At 39.4% G+C, this 24145-nt stretch overlaps 1 protein-coding gene across 1 annotated transcript; it reads left to right on the top strand.

Annotated features, from left to right (window-relative positions):
• The first annotated feature begins 10405 nt into the window (after positions 1–10405).
• Positions 10406–20223, top strand: zmp:0000000881 (serine/threonine-protein kinase pkn3). The gene is made up of 5 exons (XM_041794121.1): positions 10406–10539; positions 15117–15262; positions 17256–17394; positions 17805–17912; positions 18830–20223. The coding sequence occupies exons 2-5, from the start codon at positions 15117–15119 to the stop codon at positions 19835–19837; spliced, it is 1401 nt and encodes a 466-aa protein (XP_041650055.1). The 5' UTR covers positions 10406–10539; the 3' UTR covers positions 19838–20223.
• Positions 20224–24145: the final 3922 nt, after the last annotated feature.

The raw sequence follows: 24145 nt of genomic DNA on the forward strand, positions 1-24145 counted from the left end.
CATTAGAACTGTCATTGTGATGACATGTATTATAATTTAATTATTTTGGGGTTAGTCTACAATTTTTTTACTATATGAGAAAATTGTGATGTGTAATACTATTGTTTTAGATACTGTGTTAATGAAAGGAAGAGTTATATAAACCTTCACTAAAGAAACCCCATCAGCTGTAGCTCTTTGAAGATTGCATCTCTGGTGAATCCAACACAAATTAGTGTAGTTAAGTAAGCTTTGGCAACATGAGCTTTAGGAAACTAAGCTAAAGCTAACATTGCTCCACTAGCTATGTAATTACCATTACTACACAAGCTAAGATAGCTCAGTAAGCTTTAGCAACATGAGCTTTAGGAAACTAAGCTAAAGTAACAGCCCAAATAGCTATGTAATTAACATTACTACACAAGCTAACGTAGCTCAGTAAGCTTTAGCAACATGAGCTTTAGGAAACTAAGCTAAAGCTAACATTGCTCCACTAGCTATGTAATTACCATTACTACACAAGCTAACGTAGCTCAGTAGCTTTAGCAACATGAGCTTTAGAAACTTAGCTAAAGCTAACATAGCGACAATAGCTATGTAATTAACATGACTACACAAGCTTATGTAGCTCAGTAAGCTTTGGCAACATGGGCTTTAGGAAACTAAGCTAAAGCTTACATTGCTCCACTAGCTATGTAATTACCATTACTACACAAGCTAACATAGCTCAGTAAGCTTTAGCAACATGAGCTTTAGGAAACTTAGCTAAAGCTAACATTGCTCCACTAGCTATGTAATTACCATTACTACACAAGCTAACATAGCTCAGTAAGCTTTAGCAACATGAGCTGTAGGAAACTAGGTTAAAGCTAACATTGCTCCACTAGCTATGTAATTACCATTACTACACAAGCTAACGTAGCTCAGTAAGCTTTAGCAACAAGAGCTGTAGGAAACTTAGCTAAAGCTAACATAGCTCCACTAGCTATGTAATTACCATTACTACACAAGCTAATGTAGCTCAGTAAGCTTTAGCAACATGAGCTTTAGAAACTTAGCTAAAGCTAACATAGCGACAATAGCTATGTAATTAACATGACTACACAAGCTTATGTAGCTCAGTAAGCTTTAGCAACATGAGCTTTAGGAAACTAAGCTAAAGCTAACATTGCTCCACTAGCTATGTAATTACCATTACTACACAAGCTAACATAGCTCAGTAAGCTTTAGCAACATGAGCTGTAGGAAACTAAGCTAAAGCTAACATTGCTCCACTAGCTATGTAATTACCATTACTACACAAGCTAACGTAGCTCAGTAAGCTTTAGCAACAAGAGCTGTAGGAAACTTAGCTAAAGCTAACATAGCTCCACCAGCTATGTAATTACCATTACTACACAAGCTAACATAGCTCAGTAAGCTTTAGCAACAAGAGCTGTAGGAAACTTAGCTAAAGCTAACATTGCTCCACCAGCTATGTAATTTCCATTACTACAAAAGCTAACATAGCTCAGTAAGCTTTAGCAACAAGAGCTGTAGGAAACTTAGCTAAAGCTAACATAGCTCCACCAGCTATGTAATAACCATTACTACAAAAGCTAACATAGCTCAGTAAGCTTTAGCAACATGAGCTTTAGGACACTTAGCTAAAGCTAACATTGCTCCACTAGCTTTGTAATTACCATTACTACACAAGCTAATGTAGCTCAGTAAGCTTTAGCAACATGAGCTGTAGGAAACTAAGCTAAAGCTAACATTGCTCCACTAGCTTTGTAATTACCATTACTACACAAGCTAATGTAGCTCAGTAAGCTTTAGCAACATGAGCTGTAGGAAACTAAGCTAAAGCTAACATTGCTCCACTAGCTATGTGATTACCATTACTACACAAGCTAACGTAACTCAGTAAGCTTTAGCAACAAGAGCTGTAGGAAACTTGGCTAAAGCTACCATAGCTCCACCAGCTATTTAATTACCATTACTACACATGCTAATGTAGCTCAGTAAGCTTTAGCAACATGAGTTTTAGGAAACTTAGCTAAAGCTAACATTGCTCCACTAGCTATGTAATTACCATTACTACACAAGCTAACAAAGCTCAGTAAGCTTCAGCAACATGAGCTTTAGGAAACTAAGCTAAAGCTAACATTGCTCCACTAGCTATGTAATTACCATTACTACACAAGCTAACGTAGCTCAGTAAGCTTTAGCAACATGAGCTTTAGGAAACTTTGCTAAAGCTAACATTGCTCCACTAGCTATGTAATTACCATTACTACACAAGCTAACGTAGCTCAGTAAGCTTTAGCAACATGAGCTTTAGGAAACTAAGCTAAAGCTAACATTGCTCCACTAGATATGTAATAACCATTACTACACAAGCTAATGAAGCATAGTAAGCTTTAGCAACATGAGCTTTAAGAAACTTTGCTAAAGCTAACATTGCTCCACTAGCTATGTAATTACCATTACTACACAAGCTAACGTGGCTCAGTAAGCTTTAGCAACATGAGCTTTAGGAAACTTTGCTAAAGCTAACATAGCTCCACCAGCTATGTAATTACCATTACTACAAAAGCTAACATAGCTCAGTAAGCTTTAGCAACAAGAGCTGTAGGAAACTTAGCTAAAGCTAACATTGCTCCACTAGCTATGTAATTACCATTACTACACAAGCTAATGTAGCTCAGTAAGCTTTAGCAACAAGAGCTGTAGGAAACTAAGCTAAAGCTTACATTGCTCCACTAGCTATGTAATTACCATTACTACACAAGCTAACATAGCTCAGTTAGCTTTAGCAACATGAGCTGTAGGAAACTTAGCTAAAGCTAACATTGCTCCACTAGCTATGTGATTACCATTACTACACAAGCTAACGTAACTCAGTAAGCTTTAGCAACAAGAGCTTTAGGAAACTTGGCTAAAGCTAACATAGCTCCACCAGCTATTTAATTACCATTACTACACAAGCTAACGTAGCTCAGTAAGCTTTAGCAACATGAGCTTTAGGAAACTTAGCTAAAGCTAACATTGCTCCACTAGCTATGTAATTACCATTACTACACAAGCTAACGAAGCTCAGTAAGCTTCAGCAACATGAGCTTTAGGAAACTAAGCTAAAGCTAACATTGCTCCACTAGCTATGTTATTACCATTACTACACAAGCTAACGTAGCTCAGTAAGCTTTAGCAACAAGAGCTTTAGAAAATGTAGCTAAAGCTAACATTGCTCCACTAGCTATGTAATTACCATTACTACACAAGCTAACATAGCTCAGTAAGCTTTAGCAACATGAGCTTTAGGAAACTTAGCTAAAGCTAACATTGCTCCACTAGCTACGTAATTACCATTACTACACAAGCTAACGAAGCATAGTAAGCTTTAGCAACATGAGCTTTAGGAAACTTTGCTAAAGCTAACATTGCTCCACTAGCTATGTAATTACCATTACTACACAAGCTAACGTAGCTCAGTAAGCTTTAGCAACATGAACTTTAGAAAACTAAGCTAAAGCTAACATAGCCCCAATAGCTATGTAATTAACATGCCTACACAAGCTAATGTAGCTCAGTAAGCTTTAGCAACATGAGCTGTAGGAAACTTGGCTAAAGCTAACATTGCTCCACTAGCTATGTAATTACCATTACTACACAAGCTAACGAAGCTCAGTAAGCTTTAGCAACATGAGCTGTAGGAAACTTAGCTAAAGCTAACATAGCCCCACTAGCAATGTAATTAACATTACTACACAAGCCAATGTAGCTAAGTTGGCTTCAGCAAAAATAAACTTTAGGAAATTCAGCTAAAGCTAACATGCGAAACTAGCTATATAATTACCATTACTACACAAGCTTATGCAGCTATATAAGCTTTAGCAATATGAGCTTTAGAAAACGTAGCTAAAACTAACATAGCCACAATAGCTATGTAATTAACATTACTACATAAGCCAATGTAGCCTTGTAAGCTTTAGCAACATGAGCTTTAGGGAACATGGCTAGATGGATAGAAATTTATTTTAGATACAAACAGAGTGAAAAGTGGTCATACAAAGCTAAGCTAACATAGTCACACTATGTATGTAATTAACATTACTACACACGCTAATGTAGCTAAGTAAGCTTTAGCAACAATAGCTATAGGAAACTTAGCTAAAGCTAACAGCAACACTAGATATGTAATTAACACTATTACACAAGCTAATGTAGATCAGTAAGCTTTAGCAACACAAGCTTTAAGAACCTTACCTAAAGCTAGAATAGCCACACTAGCTATGTAATTAACATTACTACACAAGCCAATGTAGCAAGCTAATATAGCTAAGTAAGCTTTACAAAATAAGCTTTAGGATACATAGCTAAAACGTAACTAAAGCTGACACAAGCTAAGTAAGATTTAGCATAATGAGCTTTCGGGAACTCAGCTAAAGTTAACAGCCACACTAGCTATGTCATTAACATTACTACACAAGCTTATGTAGCTAAGTAAAATTTAGCAACATGGGCTTTAGGAAACATAGCTAAAGCTAGCATAGCCACACTAGTTGTGTCATTATCATTACTACACAGGCTAATGTAGCTAAGTAAGCTTTAGCAAAATGAGCTTTAGGAAATGTAGCTAAAGCTAATAAAGCCAAACTAGCTATGTAATTACCATTACCAAACAAGCTTATATAGCTAAGTAAGCTTTAGCATAATGAGTGTTAGGGAACTTAACTACAGCTAACATAGCCATACTAGCTATGTAATTTACAATACAATACAATACAACACAATACAAGAACTTTATTTATCTCCGAAGGGAAATTCAATCATCTGGGATTCTCATCTGTTTACTGTAGAATTATAAATTCTAATAGCTGATGGTATGAAAGATTTTCTAAATCTTTCTGTTATGCAGCGCAGGGATAGGAGCCGTTCACCACCGTTATTTTCTTTGCTTACTAAGGGAGATATGAAGTGGATGATCCATGTTTCTCAGAATGGCCTCCACCTTGCTCAGTGCGCATCTCTCTCCACCTCATCCTCCAATGAGTTCAATTTTATTCCTACCATAGAGCCAGCTTTTTTAACCAGTTTGTTCAGACGCCTTGCATCCTTGTGTTTTACACTGCCTCCCCAGCAGACTGCAGCATAAAACAGAACACTTAACCACTACAGACTGATTAAATATTACCCACATATTACCCACATTAATACACAAGCTTATGTAGCCATTTAGCTTTAGCAACGGGAGCTATAGGAGATGAAGCTACATAGCTACACTAGCTAAGTTAATGGTACTCTGTAAGCCATTGTAGAAAAGTAAGCTTTAGCAAAATGTGCTTCAGGAAATGCAGTTTAAGCTAATGTAGCTTCACTAGCTACATAGATAGGGTGACCATACATCCTGATTTTCCTGGTGCAGTCCTTTTTTCAGGCTTTGTGTCCAATGTCCAGACAAAAATCAATAAAACACCAATATGTCCTATATGGGAACAGCATCTGTCCTGATTTTAGCCAATGGTAAAAGGGAAATGCCAAAACGTGCACCATAACCTCAACACAAAGAGAAGAAAGAGTACACCTTCAATATTTAAATAAAAGACAAAAAATAGCAATAATAGTATTTACATATAAACATATATACTATTTTGCTCACAGAAGCTATATTATGGGTAAAATTACAAATATGAAAATAACTGTAGCAACATTAGTAACTGACATGTAGTTAAGGTGTGCAGAAGACACACTTTGGGTAGGTGGATGTGACATCTCTGGGACTATGGGAGTAAATACAATCATTCACATACATATTTGCCTATGAGATGCAGTAAGGTATTTACATAGCAGTGTTATAGAGTCTGACTTCAGTTGTAATTAAAGAACTGCAGTCACACTCCTTGCAGGATGGTTGCTGCAACCCCACAGAAGACAAGGATTTTTTCACAAACCCTATCAGCAAAGCTGTGGTTTTTGCAGCACATCCTGGTTTATCTTATCTAACCCATTTTACTGTTATAGAGTTGATTCCTCATCGTGTGTATGCACTTGCCAGGAAGTGACTGCAGTCTAAGTTAACGGCTCAGATTCGTGGTTTAAAGTGGAAACGTGATCAGAAAACTGCATCATAAAAATTCAGTTGTGACAATTAGAGTGGAGACAACAATTTTGAAAAGGTGAAAGAAACACAGTTAGTGTGTGTCACGGGGCATTGTATCTCTCAGCTGGGCTGCTGTGCTGATTTGACACAGCGCTCCACCTTTTGGAATTTCCAAGTACGTCAGTGCAGGTTCTATTAACAGTTTTCATTTAATTTCCCTCCCTCACTCTGTTTCAATTTCCCCTCCATACAACGGTATCTAAGCATTTTAATGTGTTTCAGGGGATCCTACATAATCTGTTAAACCTAATATGTATCTACAAATTTTGTTACAAAAAAAACAAAAAAACAATTTAATTCATAATAACAACAAAGCATTTAATGACTCATCATTGCCCTGCACAAAGATGTACGACCACACACATGTAGGCTGTCAGTTTGCTCTGTCTCTGTTGGGACAGCCCAAAGCTGCCTCGAAAACCCCTGCAGGGGTGCTATGATGGTGGACTATCCCCACAGTTTTTATACTTCTCCAGCTGAAATGTTTATAATGTGTTGACAGGAGGAAACTTATAATTAAACACTTTTAAGACATAAAATTCTATTTGATAAATAAGACTAGAAAAGCACTGAGAGAGTGCAGACCTCCGCCAATAGCCCTATCTCCCAATAGTGAAGAATCCTTTAAAAATATTCCTGGATCCAGACGGTGATCTGGATCACTCCCAAAATCTAATTCCCCTCCCTGGTGGGATAGAGACACGGTGAGGCAAAGCATTGGCTTCGCTACGTGTGTAAGTCATGGCAGAGGGTGAATATTCCTCTATTCCTCCCAGCATTGTGAGTATTCTCGCTACAATTCTCTGTCTTTCTCTCTGTTACGCTCCGACTCGTCTCCTCGACCAGGCATGTGTCTTTCAAACTCTATAAACGCCAAAACTTTGAATAAGTGAATCATGTCTGCCATCTCCTGGTGTAAAGTGGTAACAGCGCAGACCTCTGCCATTAGCCCTATCTCCCAATAGTACAGAACCCTTTAAAAACTCCTGGATCCAGACGGTGATCCGGATCACTCCCAAAATCTAATCAGTTCTTCCTCATGCCATTTCTGACATTTCCTGAAAATACCATGAAAATACGTCCCTGACTTTTTAATTATGTTGTTAACAAACAAATGAACAAACCCACCCGATCACATAACCTCCTTGGCGTAATTGCTCTATTATTACCTCCTTGGTAATAACAGAGCAAAAGCAACAAACGGAAAAACAGAAAATAAGCAAGAGCATTACTAGAGAAATACAAAGATATAAAATTTTAAAAAAATATTTGAGTAATTTATGAGCGGCTATTTAATACTGTTTATTTACTTAATCTCATAAAAGCTCAACAACAGCATAAAAGATATTTACATTTGAAACAATGACATTAAGAGACAGAAAAGGTGTAAATCAGTGAGTCTGTTGGTGATTCAGAAATCATGTTCCTGCTCAGCATCAGTACCTCTGATAATGACCCAGTTTGACTGATTCTGACTGACTCTCAGGAGCAGGTCTTCCTCCCTAGATATTAATGTGTCTAAGTCCAACAAAATGATTGTAGATATCAGGAAAAATACAACATTCATCTCAACTGTTTCCTCAGATAAGACATTTAAATCTGTGCAGCAAAATACAGTGCATACAGCAAGTAGTCTGACACACTTCTTAATCTACACTCAGTACCCAATCATAACAAATTGAAAACAGAATTTTAATAAATATTTTATTTTATTTCATTTTTTGCAAATTAATGAAAAACCAAAAAAGTGAAATATCACATTGACATAAGCATTCAGACCCTTAGCAGAAACACTTGAAATTTAGCTCAGGTTTCTCCCATTTCTCTGGATTGTTGCTGAGATGTTTCACCTTGATTGGAGTCCACCAGTGCTAAACCATATTGACTGGGCATGATTTGGAAAGGCACACATCTCTCTATAGAAGGCTTCAAGTTGACAATGCATATCAGAGCAAAAGCCAAGCCATAAGGTCAAAGGAACTGCCTGCAGAGCTCAGAGACAGAATTACTGCAAGGCACAGATCTGGGGAATGCTACAAAAAACATTCTGTTATACTGAAGGTTCTCTAGAGCACAGTGGCCTCAATAGTTCCCAAAAGGACGAAGTCTGGCACAACCTGGACTCATCCAAGAGCCAACTGAGTAATTGAGGTAGAAGGTCCTCAGCAAGAGAGGTGACCAACAACTCGATGGTCACTCTGGACTCCAGAGATCCTGTGTGGAAATGGGACAAAGGACAAACATCACAGCAGCCCTCCACCGATCTTGGTTTATGGCAGAAATACAATGCAGAAGCCTCTCCTCAGTGCAAAACGCACGAAAGCCTGCTTGGAGTTTGCAAAAATGCACCAAAAGGACTCTCAGACTGTGAGAAACAAGATTCTCTGGTCTGATGAAAGCAAGATTAAACTGTTTTGCATTAGTTCTAAATGTTGTTTCTGGAGGAAATCAGGCACTGCTCATCACCTGCCCAATACCATCCCAACAGTGAAGCATGGTGGTGGCAACATCATGCTGTGGGGGTGCTTTTCAGCAGTAGGGACTGGGAGAGTGGTCAGAGTTGAGGGAAAGCTAAATTGAACAAAGAACAGAGATATCCTCAATGAAAACCTGTTCTGCAGTGCTCAGGACCTCAGACTGGGCCAAAGGTTCAACTTACAAAATGAAAATGACCCAAAGCCCACAGCCAAGACAACACAGGAGTGGCCCAGTTACAACTCTGTTAATGTCCTAGAGTGGCCCAGTCAGAGCCCTGACTTGAACCTTATCAAACATCTCTGGAGAGACCTGAAAATGTCGGTTCAATGATGGTCTCTGTCCAACCTGACTGAGTTTGAGAGGATTTACCAGGAATGGCAAAAAAAAAAAAAAAAAAACAATCCAGGTGTGCAAAACTGGCTGCGTCATGTACAAAAAGACTCAAGGCTGTAATTGCTGCCAAAGGTGCTTCAACAAAGTACTGAGTAAAGGGTCTAAATACTTATGTCAATGTGATATTCCAGTTTTTTCTTTTTGATGCATATGCAGAAATTTCAAAAATTCTGATTGCACTTGGTCTTTATGCAAAAAGCTGGCGGGGGGGGGGGGGGGGGTGTGAAAAATTTATGAATGCACTGTAAGTAGCTGTGTTTAATCAGTTATGATAATATGAGCCCCAGAAGTCACATCTTCTCTTACAGAAAAAGGCCATTTTTAGAGCAGAGAAAAGCCTTTTTTACAGTCTGGCAGCAGCAATACAGCACAGTCAGGACCTGGGTTAAGTATTAGAGGGTCAATAGTTCAAGACCCAGTCAGAAACCATCTGGGTTTAAGTCCAGAATCCGGAATAGAACCAGCTATGGGTTGCACTAGCTGTGTGTATGTTCGTATGTAGCCTAGTGAGAATGTGTCAGGAGATGGGATAACCTGGGAGTTGAGACGAGGAGTTAAGTCCAGCTCTTCATTTGGTACCACTTTCCTTTTTTATATCTTTAAAAATCAGCAGAAATTTAAAAAAAAAAAAAAAAAAAAAAAAGGAAACTGTCACATAAAGAGGAATGCACCATTTTGTCATTGAAGACCTGCCCTCTCTGTAAAGTGTCTTGAGATAACTTTGGTTATGAATTAGCACGATACAAACAAAGATTGATTGATCGAGTTCTATCTGTTCATGACACATCATCACTCCCTTGTTACTTGTCATTTTGAAGTGAGTTGACATTTCAGTGTCACCAGTACTTTACAGGATTTGCTAAATGATATATCACCGTCTCCTTTGAAAGCATGTTCAAGAGGGAGAAAAGCAGCTCCACTAGCCTCTTGTGGCAAATCTTTATGTATGGGATGTTGTTTGCATAAGAGGGAGGCAATTGAGTTCTTACATCAGGTCTTTGCTGAAGATGCATTGTTAATGTATTTATATCACATGGACCCACTCACCAAAGTGCAGTAACTTGACATCCACTAGCCAAAACGGATTGTTAATCCCTAATAAAGAATTGCCCCCCATTTACATACTGACTTTAATACAAACTATCACAGGAATAATAAAGTCAATCTTATTTTTAAAGTTTTCAGGGGGTAAGTCCTTTAGATGGTGTGCCCGTAGCCTTATGAGTACCTGAGATTGTATCTCAGGTGTTTTTCCAGTATTTTCCACACAATCATCAGATTGGGAATCTCCCCTCCCCCTCATTGCCAGTTCCTCCACATTCACATGGTCTTTCTGTTTGGACGGACATTTCCTGTTTTCATTGGTTCTGAAGTGCGTTAGTTTATTGCAGTGTGTTACTCACTCTTCCCGATCCCCACTCAGGTGTGGTGCTTCGCTCAGGGCCATGGATCAGATACAAGAAAGGGGCGTGGAGCAGGTATAAAGAAGAAAAACTATGTTAACTCGTGTTCAGACCTGACGCTGCTGCTTTCCCTCTACAGCAAAGGTAGGAGCTCTAAAATATTTAAGTTTTTCACAAAGATCTATCTACTTTAATCCAAATCTCAGAAGAAGGAGATATTCAAGTTCTCTTTTTATGCTGATTTTTATTTTATGAATCTTGTCAGCCCACTGGTTTTTTTGATCAACTAGACTACAGTACTTGAACGATGTTGCAGTAAAAATGCCTGTTTCAAGTCTTTATGCTATTGTGAGCATGTGTTCCCTTGTTTTTGAGCTTTATTACTGCTAAGTCTGTTTTTGTGAACATTATTTGCTGTGAGGTGACTGACAGACGTTAGCTATTAGTGGCTCTTGATTAAACAGAAGAGTGGGTTCTTCTTTATGTACTCATAAAACCAGCTTTAAATTTTGGGCTCCAGCCAAAGTAAACTTTTTTCCCTCCTGTGGACTTACCTGTTCGTCAGCTTTTCAATCCTCGTCTTAAATAACACAGAGCAGCATTTATGTGCGTTAGACGAGCTGCACACTAGAGGTTATCTTCTGTCCGAAATCTTACAGCAAAAACCTGTCAGTTTAGATCAGTACATGGGAGATTTTATTTACACAACAGACTCCATTCTGGTTCATTTATCTGGTCACTGAGGTGAGCAGTGTTTTTTTATTTATCTTTACGCTTTTAGGGGTAACTTCAGGATTCAGGATATCCTGTTTGGTGACATTTTTTACCTACAAGGTCTGTGGGTAAACCTGCACATAAAATGATTAGAATGAAGTGTAACTAAAAGACAGCTCTGTAAATTTTCACGCTGTGTCATCGTCTTGTTTTACGAGGAAACCTTGAGAAAGTCTTACTCACCAGAGCTGACACTCCCTTCACGGGAATTCTCATTTGATTTGGATCTATTTGTTCTTAGCTCCGACAAGTCATCAACAGGATCATTCACGCTGAATGAAAGATATGTGCAGAAACAATATAACACAGTAGCTCTGTGGTTTATAAGCCATGTGGACAATTCTATAAACTATGCAGATGACATTATAATTATCTTTGTATTAGGGATGGGCATTTTTGATTATTAATACTGGTAATATCTGATACTTCGGGGTGAGGCAAGGATGCATCTTAGCCCCTATGTCAGGGGTCATCAACTACTTTTGTACAAGGGCCAGCTTTTTTCTTGGAAGACACCAAAAGGGCCAGACTAACTTCAAAAATGTAAACTATTTTTTTTTTGAGGTGAGGTACCTGTATGGACTGTATGATGAGTGGGTAACAGGGGCAGCGAACTGTGGAGTGTTATTTGGTGATGTCCAGATCACTGACCCAGACTTTGCTGAGGAGGCTGTGGTCCTTGAAATAGATATAAAAGATGGAATCATGAATTTCTGACTTTTTTTAACTCAAACTCTATTCAGCTTTTACTACTTGTGTACAAAAATACATCATCATTTTGTCTTTCCAACAAACGATGGAAAATGATCGATTGTTGTATTGATAAGGATTCAGATTGATAAGGATATTCTTGTCGATAACAATGAACAATCTCCATCGCTAGATACGATATATTTAATTTTTCCCTAGGGGAAATTTTTCTGCACTCCAAGTGCTGCACACAGCTGTCTCCACAGTAATAAATCAGAACAATAAGCAACAACAGCACCCCAGTACATTTCTGACCTCTTAAATGTTTACATGGTCCTTGAGGTCAGCTGATCAGCTCTACCTTGTTGTCTCAAAAACCTGATTAAAAACCAGAGGTGATCGAGCCTTCTGTGCGGTGGCTACAAAATTGTGGGATGAATTGCCACTCGAAATCAAAACGTCCCCCACCCTACCGACTTTTAAATCACATCTTAAAACTCATTTTTATTCTTTGGCTTTTAATTCAGCATGAGAGTTGTGTGATCTCTGTCCTTTTTTGTCTTTTATGGTCCTAATCCCTGTGTTTTTCATGGCTTTTTTTTGTTTGTTTTTAAGTGTTTTAATTTAATTTTAAAGGTTTTTATGGTGTTCTTGCCTGCTTTTATTTATTTCCTCTTAATGTTTGTGCTTCAGCAGTGTTTGTTGTCTATTTCTGTGTTGTTACTGTGCAGCACTTTGGTAAACTTGAATGTTTTTAAAATGTGCTATATGAATAAAGTGGATTGGGTTGGTTTGGAACAATACTCTTGTACATATAGTTGCACATACTAATAAAGAATGCATATCAACTGGGTCCTCTGAATTATCTGACAGTAGTACTTTATAACTCAGAGATCATGTGAGACAGACCTGAGAACAGACTGCTCACGTGTGGACTGTAGGTGGAGGTTTTCAGCCCTCCCTACGATGTTTATGGCAGTCTTCACCAGACGAGCAAGCTGAGGTTTTCCACCTACACATACAAAAAAGTCTGTGTAAGTTTATGTGTGTGAAGGTCTGCAGCCAAATACATGCTGTACATGAACTGATTCAATATTCTCCTTAACCCCTTACTGCAAAATTCATCTAAAATACTTCAGAATGGAACACAACAACAAATATAACACTCCAATAGCCCAGGCTGTCAGAGTAGGTGAAAATTGCTCTTTTGTTGCATCCCTAATGTTAAGATAAAGGTGAATACCTCCAGCTCTACCCTGGTCAGGATGAGAACAGCACTCCATGCAGCAGAGAGGGGAGGTGCTCACAGCTAATCTTCACATTCAGATACAAGAGTCAACTGCACCATGCTGCCAGATGTCAAGGGGCTGAAGATAACTTGAATATGCTTCATACCTTGAGGCAGAGCAGATTGGAGTGCTGTTGTAATCCTTTTGTCTTTATTAATCAGGGTTTTATAAATCATGATCATGTTCGATGATTGTTTTGACCTATGCCATGGGTCCTTGTCCACTGGATCAGTGAGCACTTTAGCAAAACAACTCAGAGCAACTATTGACTAGCCTGACATGCCAGATAGACTGTTTCATATCTCCACTACGTGGGTAGATTTCACATTCATCTGGGAAAGCGCCCATACTAAGCATCTGAGGACTTTTAAAAAAGTCCTCAGAATGTTATTGAATGAAGATTCTGTCTGTTACATCCATTATGGGCTAATCAGAGTGACAAGACAAAATGAGGCTGTACACATGCGCAGCTCCACTGCAAACCGCAGCAATACAGGCTAGCGTTACCATGAATGGTGAAGCTAACCAGAGGCTAAAATTCATGTCGAAGCCTATTAGGAGACATGCTTTAAAAAAAAGAAAAAAAAAACTTTTCTGCAAAGAGAAAAATGGTTTTTGCTCTTGCTTAAAGAAATATTGTTGATTTTCTACAGCTACATCCAAGCTAATCGCTACCGTGGTGATAGCCATTGTATACACCGGTTTAATGTATAACTCATGCTGATACGTCAGCAGAAGAGTGAAAACATCTCTTCCATCATGACAGGCTTTCAGTGTGGCCCGTTGCTCTTGTTTTTTTAATACAGAAATGTTGTCCAGTTTTGATAAAACTGCCTCTATACTACAGCTACATTCAAGCTAACTGCTACACTGGAGGCAGCCGTTGCAAATGGCTCACAGAACAAATTAACCCCACTTGTTGCTACCGCCTCATTTTCTTCAAATGATGCTGATTGGTCCAAACTGTTTTTGTTTGTCATAAACATTGTCGACTGTAGCTTTGCAAGATGGATTTGGCTGATGACAGTCTGGCTAATACATCTTCACTGCAGGGTTAGCTCCACACGTCAGATCCCAGGCAAAGTACGAGCTCATGCAGAAAGAAGTATAAAATCAGCAGGTTACTTTGCCTTTCTGGAGTTCAGTTGCTGTTGATATAGAGACAACCTACTATCAGGAGAATTGGGCTGTATTTTGATGTTGACTGGATGCTTTGCATCTTCTCCTTCCTCCTGTTTGGGTTAGTGCTAAAGTGGTGAAACCAAAACAACTGCTTCATTAACTACTGACAGTGTCCTACGACTGTTTTAGGTTGCCAGTTTACAAATGATTATCCAACTTTGATGTTATCAACTTATTAGGTAACTACCGCTTTGTGTCTGAGGGGCAAGAGGGGTTTGTTCACTGACAGTACATTATAACTATTACTTAGGATTAAGCCAAACAAGACCTCACTTGAACTTGTGGCTGCCCTCACAGACTTGAGACTTACCCTGGACTTACTGTTAGTGACTTGTGCCGATCTCTGCTGTCAGGTGACTTTGGACGTGCTCTAAATAACCTTGCGCTTAAAAATTCCCAATGATTCACAGTGCTAATAGGAGTTCAGCTTTATGAGTCATCTCCATTGCATAACAATGAGTTTAGTAATTACTCTGGTTAGTAATTGCTCTCGCACAACGGTCACAAACACTCTCATACAAGATGACAAACAGGAAAGTCCCATAAACCCCATTTAGAAAATATAGGACATCAGTAAAAGCCTGGGGAAAAACTGACCAGATACTGTATGAGCAGGATGAAAAATCACAGCATGAAAAACAGCATTAAACAAACCTGTGAGTCAAAAACAATGAACAAACATTGTGGAAATTATATTTTCTTCCACTGATGTTGTCTCTGTATTAAAACGGTTTGTTAGCTTAAACGTGACTCTAAAAATGACAAAGCCTCACTCCTATCTTCTAGATGGCGTATTCGACGAGCACTCTGGCACAGGGCTGCTTTGGGAAAGTCTACAAACAGAAGTATAATGACACCTGGGCTGCAGTAAAGAAAGTCCCCCACAATCTCATCAGCAAGAAGGACCTGGAGAGAGAGTGTGAAGTCTACAAGTAAGTTTAAGTCATATTAAAGGAAAGGCTCAGACTGGTTAGGCTGGTTTCTCAAAATCTTACAAGTTTTTCAGAAATTTCACAAAACATGTTTGACCATAGTCAAAAACAGCTGCATGGAGTGCTGCATGGGTTTTGAGAAGTTTAAAAATGCTTGAAAAAATGTAGTGTCTCTCTGGTGCTCTTCAGTGTGGGGATCCAACTTAAAGTTTTGAGGAGATCTGAGGCGCTCAGAGGGACTGTAGATAAAAAGTCTTTATTGCATGAGGGCTACAGAATCATAAAAACATGTTTATGATTCATAAAGGCTTTTTATCTACAGTCCCTCTGAGTGCCTCAGATCTCCTCAAAACTTCATGTTTGACCATATCTAGTTCTTCAGTTTGATTTTTCCCCCTCTATTTTCCTTTCGTCAAAAACACAGAAACATTACATTTCTGGTAAAAATCATCTTGAGGAATTAAGACAAAAATTATCCAGCATAAGCCTCTATCTGCAATGAGCAAAAAAAAAAACAAAACAAAACAAAAGAAAGAAATACTAGACTTTATTCAGTACAGTTTAAGTAGGAAAAAATTAACATGGAACCATTGCAGAGATAACATAATAGCTCCTGTGTGGATTATAAATAACTCAAATATGTGCGAATGGTGGGGGTCTCCAACACACTTATCTCCTGTCCCACACAGTAAAATACGTTATCTCTCACTTAGACATAAATGTTAGAATTGATGGTACTGCACTGTGTTAGTAGTTCTATACAGATAAACATGCAGAGTTCAAGGTCTGAGGCATCTTCATGATAATAGGCTAGTCTGTAGTTAAGCCATGCCAGCAGTCAGGTTTGAGAGATAGCAACCAGTTTGGTATTGATATGCTGTATCTCATTCATGACAACTATTGGAAAGATTCAGACTGGAGTTCACAGAAAAATATGAAGTGAAGTAAAAATATGAAGACAAGTATGAAGTCAGAAAGGGGGATACTTAACAACACCTAGGAATACAAGGGGCTTCTATATAACACATGGGAAAACAATGGGATACTACACAATACATGGGAAAATAAGGGGATACTATGTGTTTCATGGGAGCACAACCAAACAAGAAAATATGAAAAGGAAAAATTGTTTCCTCTAGGGCTGCAACTAATGATTATTTATTATGTCGACTAATCTATCCATAAATTTCCCGATTAGTCGATTAATCGCTGTTGTTTGGCATACTATTTTGGATCCCCATTGTACGTAAATAGTAGCAATTTAAATAGTAGCAGATCACCTGCCTTGCAGGTTACAAATAACTAAAGGATGGCTTTCTTTAAAGTGACCGGTATGTCCATAAAAGTAAATAAAGCAAATTGCCCATCCAAAGTCACAAAGTACAAATAAAACTTAATGTAAACAAATCAAACTTCAAGCCCAAGTGACTGAACAATAGATTATAATTTCTTTAAATTGCAGTGCAAGAATAATATGTCAACATGTTCTGGTGTGAGGCTGGCTCTCTTCTTTGAGTTGTGAACTTCAAGGACAGATGAGTTTCTACCGGCCGGTATTTGATTTTACCAATATCAAAAACAATAATACGATGCGTCGACACTTGAATTTCCGTATCGACAAATTTTTATAGTCGACATAATCAATTATGGTGACTAATTGTTGCAGCCCTAGTCTCCTCTTCATACATTTAACTGCATCCATAGTAGATGTAATAGATAAGCAGACCTTTGAAGGATTTATACTAGGAACATAATACCTCGCAGATCAAATTGTATTGTTAGACCAATATCGTAATTGCTACCCTATCCTATCATTAGCTGGGTAAATAGTTACATCTCTAATTATACCCAAGATTTTGTTTACCTTTTTAAAGCTTAACAAAAATGTTTTTAAACATGTGTGCATGATGTGGGCACGATTTTTCTTTTCTTGTTAGTTTAAAACCTAATATATCATCTCCCCTTCTCTCCATGACTGAAAACTGCTATGCAGCAAGGCCAATCACCCCAACATAGTAAAACTTCTGGGCAACATTAATCTGCAGGATGGAAAATGGATTATTCCTTTGGAGTTTATCTTTGGAGAAGACTTAGAGACCACCATCTTCCAAGCAGCAAAGTCTAAAATACAGGTAAAGGCATCATGACAGTTAAAATAAAAACACATAGTTTTATATGAATTAATAAATTAATTGCAATACAGAAATATCATTTTACATTCACTTTTTAAAATATGGAACACGTTCAAGATGAGGCTCAATTTGGCCATGATGTAAGACAGGTTAATAAAGACATTTTTGACACATTAATTTTAGATAAGCTTCATTAATATACTGACCACAACAAAGACTCAGTGGGATTATACATAATAACTGCCTCACTGATTACACATTGCTCCCTGAAAACCCCTGACAGGGCACTTAAATGAAGACATAAAGGGAAATGTTTCTTAATGAACTATTATTAAGTTATTTCAAATATAATTTGAAGAATATCTGATCCCAGTCTGACTAAACTTGATCTCAAATGTTGTTCTTCACAGTTGACTCCATCTGTGAAAGGAACTATCATTATCGGCATGTGTGAAGGGCTGCTTCACCTCCACTCCAAAGATATCGTCCATCAAGACCTCAAGCCTGAAAACATCATGGTGAGTGCACGGCTGCTAATTCTGTCGGTTATTTCTATCACATAACGTTGATACACTATATAAACAGAGACGTGTACGTTAATATGGAGTTGGCCCCCTTTTGGACCTATAAAATCTTCTATTTTTCTTGAAAGGCTTTCCACAAGATTTTGGTGTGTTTTTTGTGGGAATTTGTGTCCATTCATTCTGTAGAGCATTTATGAGGTCAGGCATTGATATTGGACAAGAGGGCCTGGCTCACAATCTCTGTTACAGTTCATCCCAAAAGTGCTCAATGGGATTGAAGTCAGGGTTCTGTGCAGGCCAGTCAAGTTCTTCAACACAAAACTCATCAATCAAGTCTCATAGTCCTTGCTTTGTGCACTGGGGTACAGTCATGGTGGAAAAGAAAAGGACCTTCCCCAAATTGTTGCCACAAAGTTGGAAGCATAGAATTGTCCAAAATGTCATATGCTGAAGCATTAAGACTGGCCTTGTCTGGAGATAAGGGGTCTAGTCCAAACCCTGATAAACAGCCCCATACCATCATCCCTTCACCAAACTTTACAGTTGGCACAATGCAGTCAGACAGGTAACATTGTCCCAGCATGCACCAAACCCAGACTTGCCCTTGTGACTGCCAAACAGAGAAGGATGATTAATCATTCCACAGAACAAGCCTCCTTTGCTCCACAGTCCAGTGCCAGAGTGCCTCAGCCAACTCCACCCAATGAATGGCGTTTGGCTTGGCAAAGTGAGACTTTCATGCAGCTGCACAAGTAAAACACAGATGGTTGCTTGTCTTGAGAGTTGTGTGCTTTACATCATGTTGCATTGAGCTTTATGCTTCTCTCATGCAATTGCCTAAGACAAGGTTAGACAAGTATGTTATACCTAGTCAAAACCTAATCTAAAATTTCACTAAACGTGTCTTCTAGGTGGAGCACAAAACAAACCGAGCCGTCATCATCGACCTAGGTTTGGCCAAGTTCTTCCGTCATGGTCTTAACTCTGCCATCGACATGGGAAACGAGGCATACTCGGCCCCTGAGGTGCTGAAGAGAGGTAGCCAGCGGGACCAGCGTTCAGACGTTTGGGCCATGGGGAAGATCATCGCAGAGCTCTGTGCCCGTATCCGACTGTACACTCCAAGCGTTTGTCCTGAGAAGATCAAGGAGATGCTTCACGATCAGCCATACTGCCATGCTGTGTGTCGGATGGTGGAGCCTAACCCTTCTTTAAGGGCCTCCATGGGTGGGGTTATGAGTGAGATAAGAAGGGCTGGAGGAGCAGGAATCGTTGTGAGTAATCCTGTTCAAAAAGATCTCCTTAAGCCAGGCTCACCAAAAATGAATGCCAGAAATCAGTCTCCATCACCAATGAACAGAGCTCATTCGCCAATGAACAGGGCTCGATCACCATTTATCAATGATCCATCTCCAAGGAACAGAGCTCCATCACCCAATCACAGAGCTCCATCACCATTCAACAGAGATCAATCGCCCCAAAACAGAGGTCGATCACCGCTCAAAAGAGACCAAATGCCCCATAACAGAGGTCGATCCCCGTTCAACAAAGATCTGTCCGCACTTGATAGGACTAAATCACCGCTATTATGGGAGCGCTCCCCCAGACCAGACTTGAAGAATGTGCATCGTCAAGTCTCACCCCACCTTCTTCCTTCACCTCAGAGGACAGAAGTCAAGAACAAAAACGATGCTCTGGTACCAGTAGGCAGAGCTGACATCACCAAGGACTTCATGGACATGCAACTGCACCAAGCAGTTGCAAAGGACCTGCCCTGCAGCCTGCCTACGACAGGGAGGGTGGTGGTGCAGCACTTTGAAAAGAAAGACGGCGAGGTGGGAAGATGGGAGCAGAAGGAGGTGGTGACTCAAGATGGGAAGATAGTGAAGTTCAACAATGTCAAGTATAACAGCAAATAAAAGTAGGAGTTTACAGATTTGGCATATACTTTATCTACAAAAGAGTCCAACTTTTGGTTTCTTTGCAGGAAAGCATGTGCAATTACACTTGTGAGTAAACTTATACAAAGCTACAGTATGCACCTGTTTTTGGACTTAAAACCTGTTAAAGTTTGGAATATAGCTTCCCAGTTTGAAGCTGTAATAAGGGAATGTCTCAAAATGTTTTCAGTTGTGTAAGTATTTGATTAAGAGAAAGTTATATCTGCAGGTATAAACAACCATCTGTGAATGTTTCAACTTCTGATTTTATAACACTGTGAACATTATTATGTATCTGTACATATGTACATAAATTCTGAAATCTGTTGCACTACATAGATTTGTTTTCTTTTCTTTAGGATCAATAGGACTCATTCATCAATATATTCTTAAGATTTTTCTTAAATTTGTTAAAGTTTTCAAGAGAAAAAAATGCAAATAAAATGTGTTTTTTAATTACTGTTTGGGAATAAATCCTTCTATCAACTTCAGTCCTGATTAAAAATGATCAATTCAGTCAGGAACACTGTTGTAATACATTTAACCATTTTATTGTAAAATGGATATGCAGTTTAACTTGGTGGAGAAGGCGCTGCTCAAAAGATGTTCCCTGGGTTAGTCAAGCAGCATGCTTGACTTTCCAGGGGGTGCATAGCTAGAAACCTCCATATAGATAAAATAAGTTTGAAAGCAACAATCTAAAGTAGCATGAATCTGAATATGCCTCCTCCTTTTGAAGCATAAGCGCAAGAGCTTTATGCTTCAAAAGGAGGAGGCTGGGGTGGAGGAGGTTCAGCTTTCCCAGCAGGAGCATGGTGCAGCAGCATTAATGCAAGCAGATATTAGTAAAAAGAGCATCATACTTGTATGGACTGCTGTGTTGAGAGAAAGCGTTGTGATTGGCTGTGGGAGCTGGGAGGCAATAATGAGGATCTGCTGGCTGTGAGCTGATCACAGCTGGATACATGACTTCCTTGTCCTGCATGAACTAATGCCAAGCTTCTTATATACAATCATCATCAGGAAAAATACTGATAATGATTCAAAAGACCCCTACCATTTATCATATCAAAAATAACTTCTTCTCATTTATGTTTTCATTTTTCCCCCCACATAGAACACTAGGGACAACATGTAATCAAACTGGCATTTAAGGGGTAAAAATGTGGGATTAATGGTATCAAAATCTCCCGATACGATAACGCCTCGTACACAAGTCCACTGGACAGTATTCATTCTAGTACCTAACTTTTTTTTTTCACAGCAAAAGAAGACTTAGAAAAGTGATGTTGGCATTTATTTAATAATTTTACTTTAATTATTACAATATGTGCATTAGGCTTAGAATATACACATATACTTTGGCTCCAGTTTGCTTACAGACCTTCTAAAACCTTTGTTGTACTTAAAATAGCTTTAAGTCTTGAGACATACACTATATTGCCAAAAGTATTTTCTCACCTGCCTTGACTCACATATGAACTTAAAGCAGGGTACACATAAAGATAATTGGGCTGTTTTTGTCCCAATTTTCCCCCTTCCTGACCAAGGACGGCAAACGCCCGACTATCTTATATCTTATAAGATTATCCTAGAAGGTTATCCTGTGGTCTGAGGTGTGTTGAGAGTGGATTTGTCCTGATGATCGGCTCCGAAAACGGTCAGGGCCGACAATCGTTCAATGTTCACGACCAAAAATCTTCATGTGTGGGGAAAGCTGAATCCTGAGTCATGAATCAGTGAATTGTGATGTGGAACGGAATGTAGCCAATCAAGAAGCGAGCTGGCTGAGGAACATGGAAGTTGGCGTAAATAAAAACAAGCATGGCTGACCTGCTGAAGCATCATAAAGTTCAGTGGACTTCTTTTTTTTAGCGGCATTTTTCCGTTAAAAATAGTCCCAAGAACACCATCATTCCCTTTTCTTGTATGTCCTCTTCCATGTTGCGTGTTGTTTTTTCCGGTTGTTGCTATGTTTCTTCTTCTTTGTTTTTGTTAGATCACGTGTGATCATGCAAGATTTCTGGCTTGGAGGACAAGATTCTAGATCGGTGGTGGGACAGAATCATGATGTGTGTGGTGTGCTGTATTGACATTATCAAAACACACCACACACAGTATGATAAAAACTGTTTACTGCGTGATTGTTTTTTATCTTCATGTGTGGGGTCTCTAACAGATAAAAAATCTCTTAAGATTTAGAAAATCCTCATGTGTGTACCCCGCTTTAGTGAAATCCCATTCTTAATCCATAGGGTTTAATATGATGTCGGTCCACCCTTTGCAGCTATAACAGCTTCAACTCTTCTGAGTAGCCTTTCCACAAGGTTTAGGAGTGTGTTTATGGGAATTTTTGACCATTCTTCCAGAAGCGCGTTTGTGAGGTCACACTGATGCTGGATGAGAAGGCCTGGCTCTCAGTCTCCGCTCTAATTCATCCCAAAGGTGTTCTATCAGGTTAAGGTCAGGACTCTGTGCACGCCAGTCAAGGCCATCCATACCAAACTCTCTCATTCATACCTTTATGGACCTTGCTTTGTGCACTGGTGCACAGCCATGTTGGAACAGGAAGGGCCATCCCCAAACTGTTCCCACAAAGTTGGGAGCATGGAATTGTCCAAAATCTCTTGGTATGCTGAAGCATTCAGAGTTCCTTTCACTGGAACTAAGGGGCCAAGCCCAGCTCCTGAAAAACAACCCCACACCATAATCCCCCCTCCACCAAACTTTACACTTGGCACAATGCAGTCAGACAAGTAGCGTTCTCCTGGCAACCGCCAAACCCAGACTCATCCATCAGATTGCTAGATGGAGAAGTGCCATTCCTCACTCCAGAGAACGTGTCTCCACTGCTCTAGAGTCCAGTGGCGGCGTGCTTTACACCACTGCATCAGACGTTTTGCATTGCACTTGGTGATGTATGGCTTGGATGCAGCTGCTCGGCCATGGAAACCCATTCCATGAAACTCTATATGCACTGTTCTTGAGCTAATCTGAAGGCCACATGAAGTTTGGAGGTCTATAGCAATTGACTCTGCAGAAAGTTGGTGACCTCTGTGCACTATGTGCCTCAGCATCCGTTGACCCCGCTCCGTCATTTTATGTGGCCTTCCACTTCGAGGCTGAGTTGCTGTCATTCCCAAACGCTTCCACTTTGTTATAATACCACTGACAGCTGACTGTGGAATATTTAGGAGCAAGGGAATATCACGACTGGACTTGTTGCACAGGTGGCATCCTATCACAGTACCACGCTGGAATTCACTGAGCTCCTGAGAGCGACCCATTCTTTCACAAATGTTTGTAGAAACAGTCTGCATGCCTAGGTGCTTGATTTTATACACCTGTGGCCATGGAAGTGATTGGAACACCTGATTACAATGATTTGAATAGGTGAGTGAATACTTTTGGCAATATAGTGTATCTTGTGATCTGTTGAGCCCTTGCGCTGTTGTGGGGAAGTGGACTTGTAAACACTTCCATAAGAGTCCTTAGACCAGACTGGATTCTGCCCCTTACATCTTCGCAAATCTTTTCGGGGTGATGATATGCCAAGTGACTCCTTATGTTACTTGTATTCCCTGCAGTGTGTCCCTGCAGTTTGGCAATGTCTGCAGACTACTTTTTATTTGCCTGCCACCTTTTCTCCTTCTCATTTCTTGACACCAGGAGACCAAAATGGTTCCGCATGTCAGATTTTAAAGTTTCTGATAACCTCCACAAAACACAATGGGCACTACATGCTCCCTCACTACTCACAGCATCCACCATTTTCATGCTGTTTGACCAGACCAGCGAGTGGAGCGCAAAAGATGAGAAGCACCCAAGGGCCAACAGTAACTGTGGTTACCACTTCCTATGGTTTGAAAGTGTCGCATGTCCACAACAACATTGAGACACCGTTAAATCTCTTGTAAAAATCCTGAAAATGTTTAAATGTTTGGTCATTTTGATCAGGACTAAAGTTAAATGAACTATTTCACCCTAAAAACGCTGACTGGAAAAAGACCAGTGACATTTTAGGTTCAAAACCAACAGTTCCTTGGTGCCACTAATGATTTATGATCTCTGTATTTGAAGCAGGTAAACCTTAAGTGTATGAAGACGACCACTAAGAGGAAGTGGCTATTGTGGTTTTCTGTGTGGCGCTTAGGGGTAGAAATGGAAAAAACAGAGAGAAAAACTCTTAAAAAAAAAAAATACTTAGCACAGAAGATATCCATCCTGTCATTCCTCTAAAAGACACTAATTTAAGGTCTAATTCTTCCTTTAAAGCAGACTTACAGT

Source organism: Cheilinus undulatus, linkage group 8, assembly GCF_018320785.1.
Source record: "Cheilinus undulatus linkage group 8, ASM1832078v1, whole genome shotgun sequence".
In the NCBI taxonomy this organism is placed as follows: Eukaryota; Metazoa; Chordata; class Actinopteri; order Labriformes; family Labridae; genus Cheilinus; species Cheilinus undulatus.

Coding starts and splice junctions, on each gene's coding strand:
- zmp:0000000881 (XM_041794121.1), top strand. CDS start 15,117: ATGGCGTATTCGACGAGCACTCTGGCACAGGGCTGCTTTGGGAAAGTC. Junction 15,263..17,255: donor AGAGAGTGTGAAGTCTACAA/GTAAGTTTAAGT, acceptor ACTGCTATGCAG/CAAGGCCAATCACCCCAACA. Junction 17,913..18,829: donor TCAAGCCTGAAAACATCATG/GTGAGTGCACGG, acceptor CGTGTCTTCTAG/GTGGAGCACAAAACAAACCG.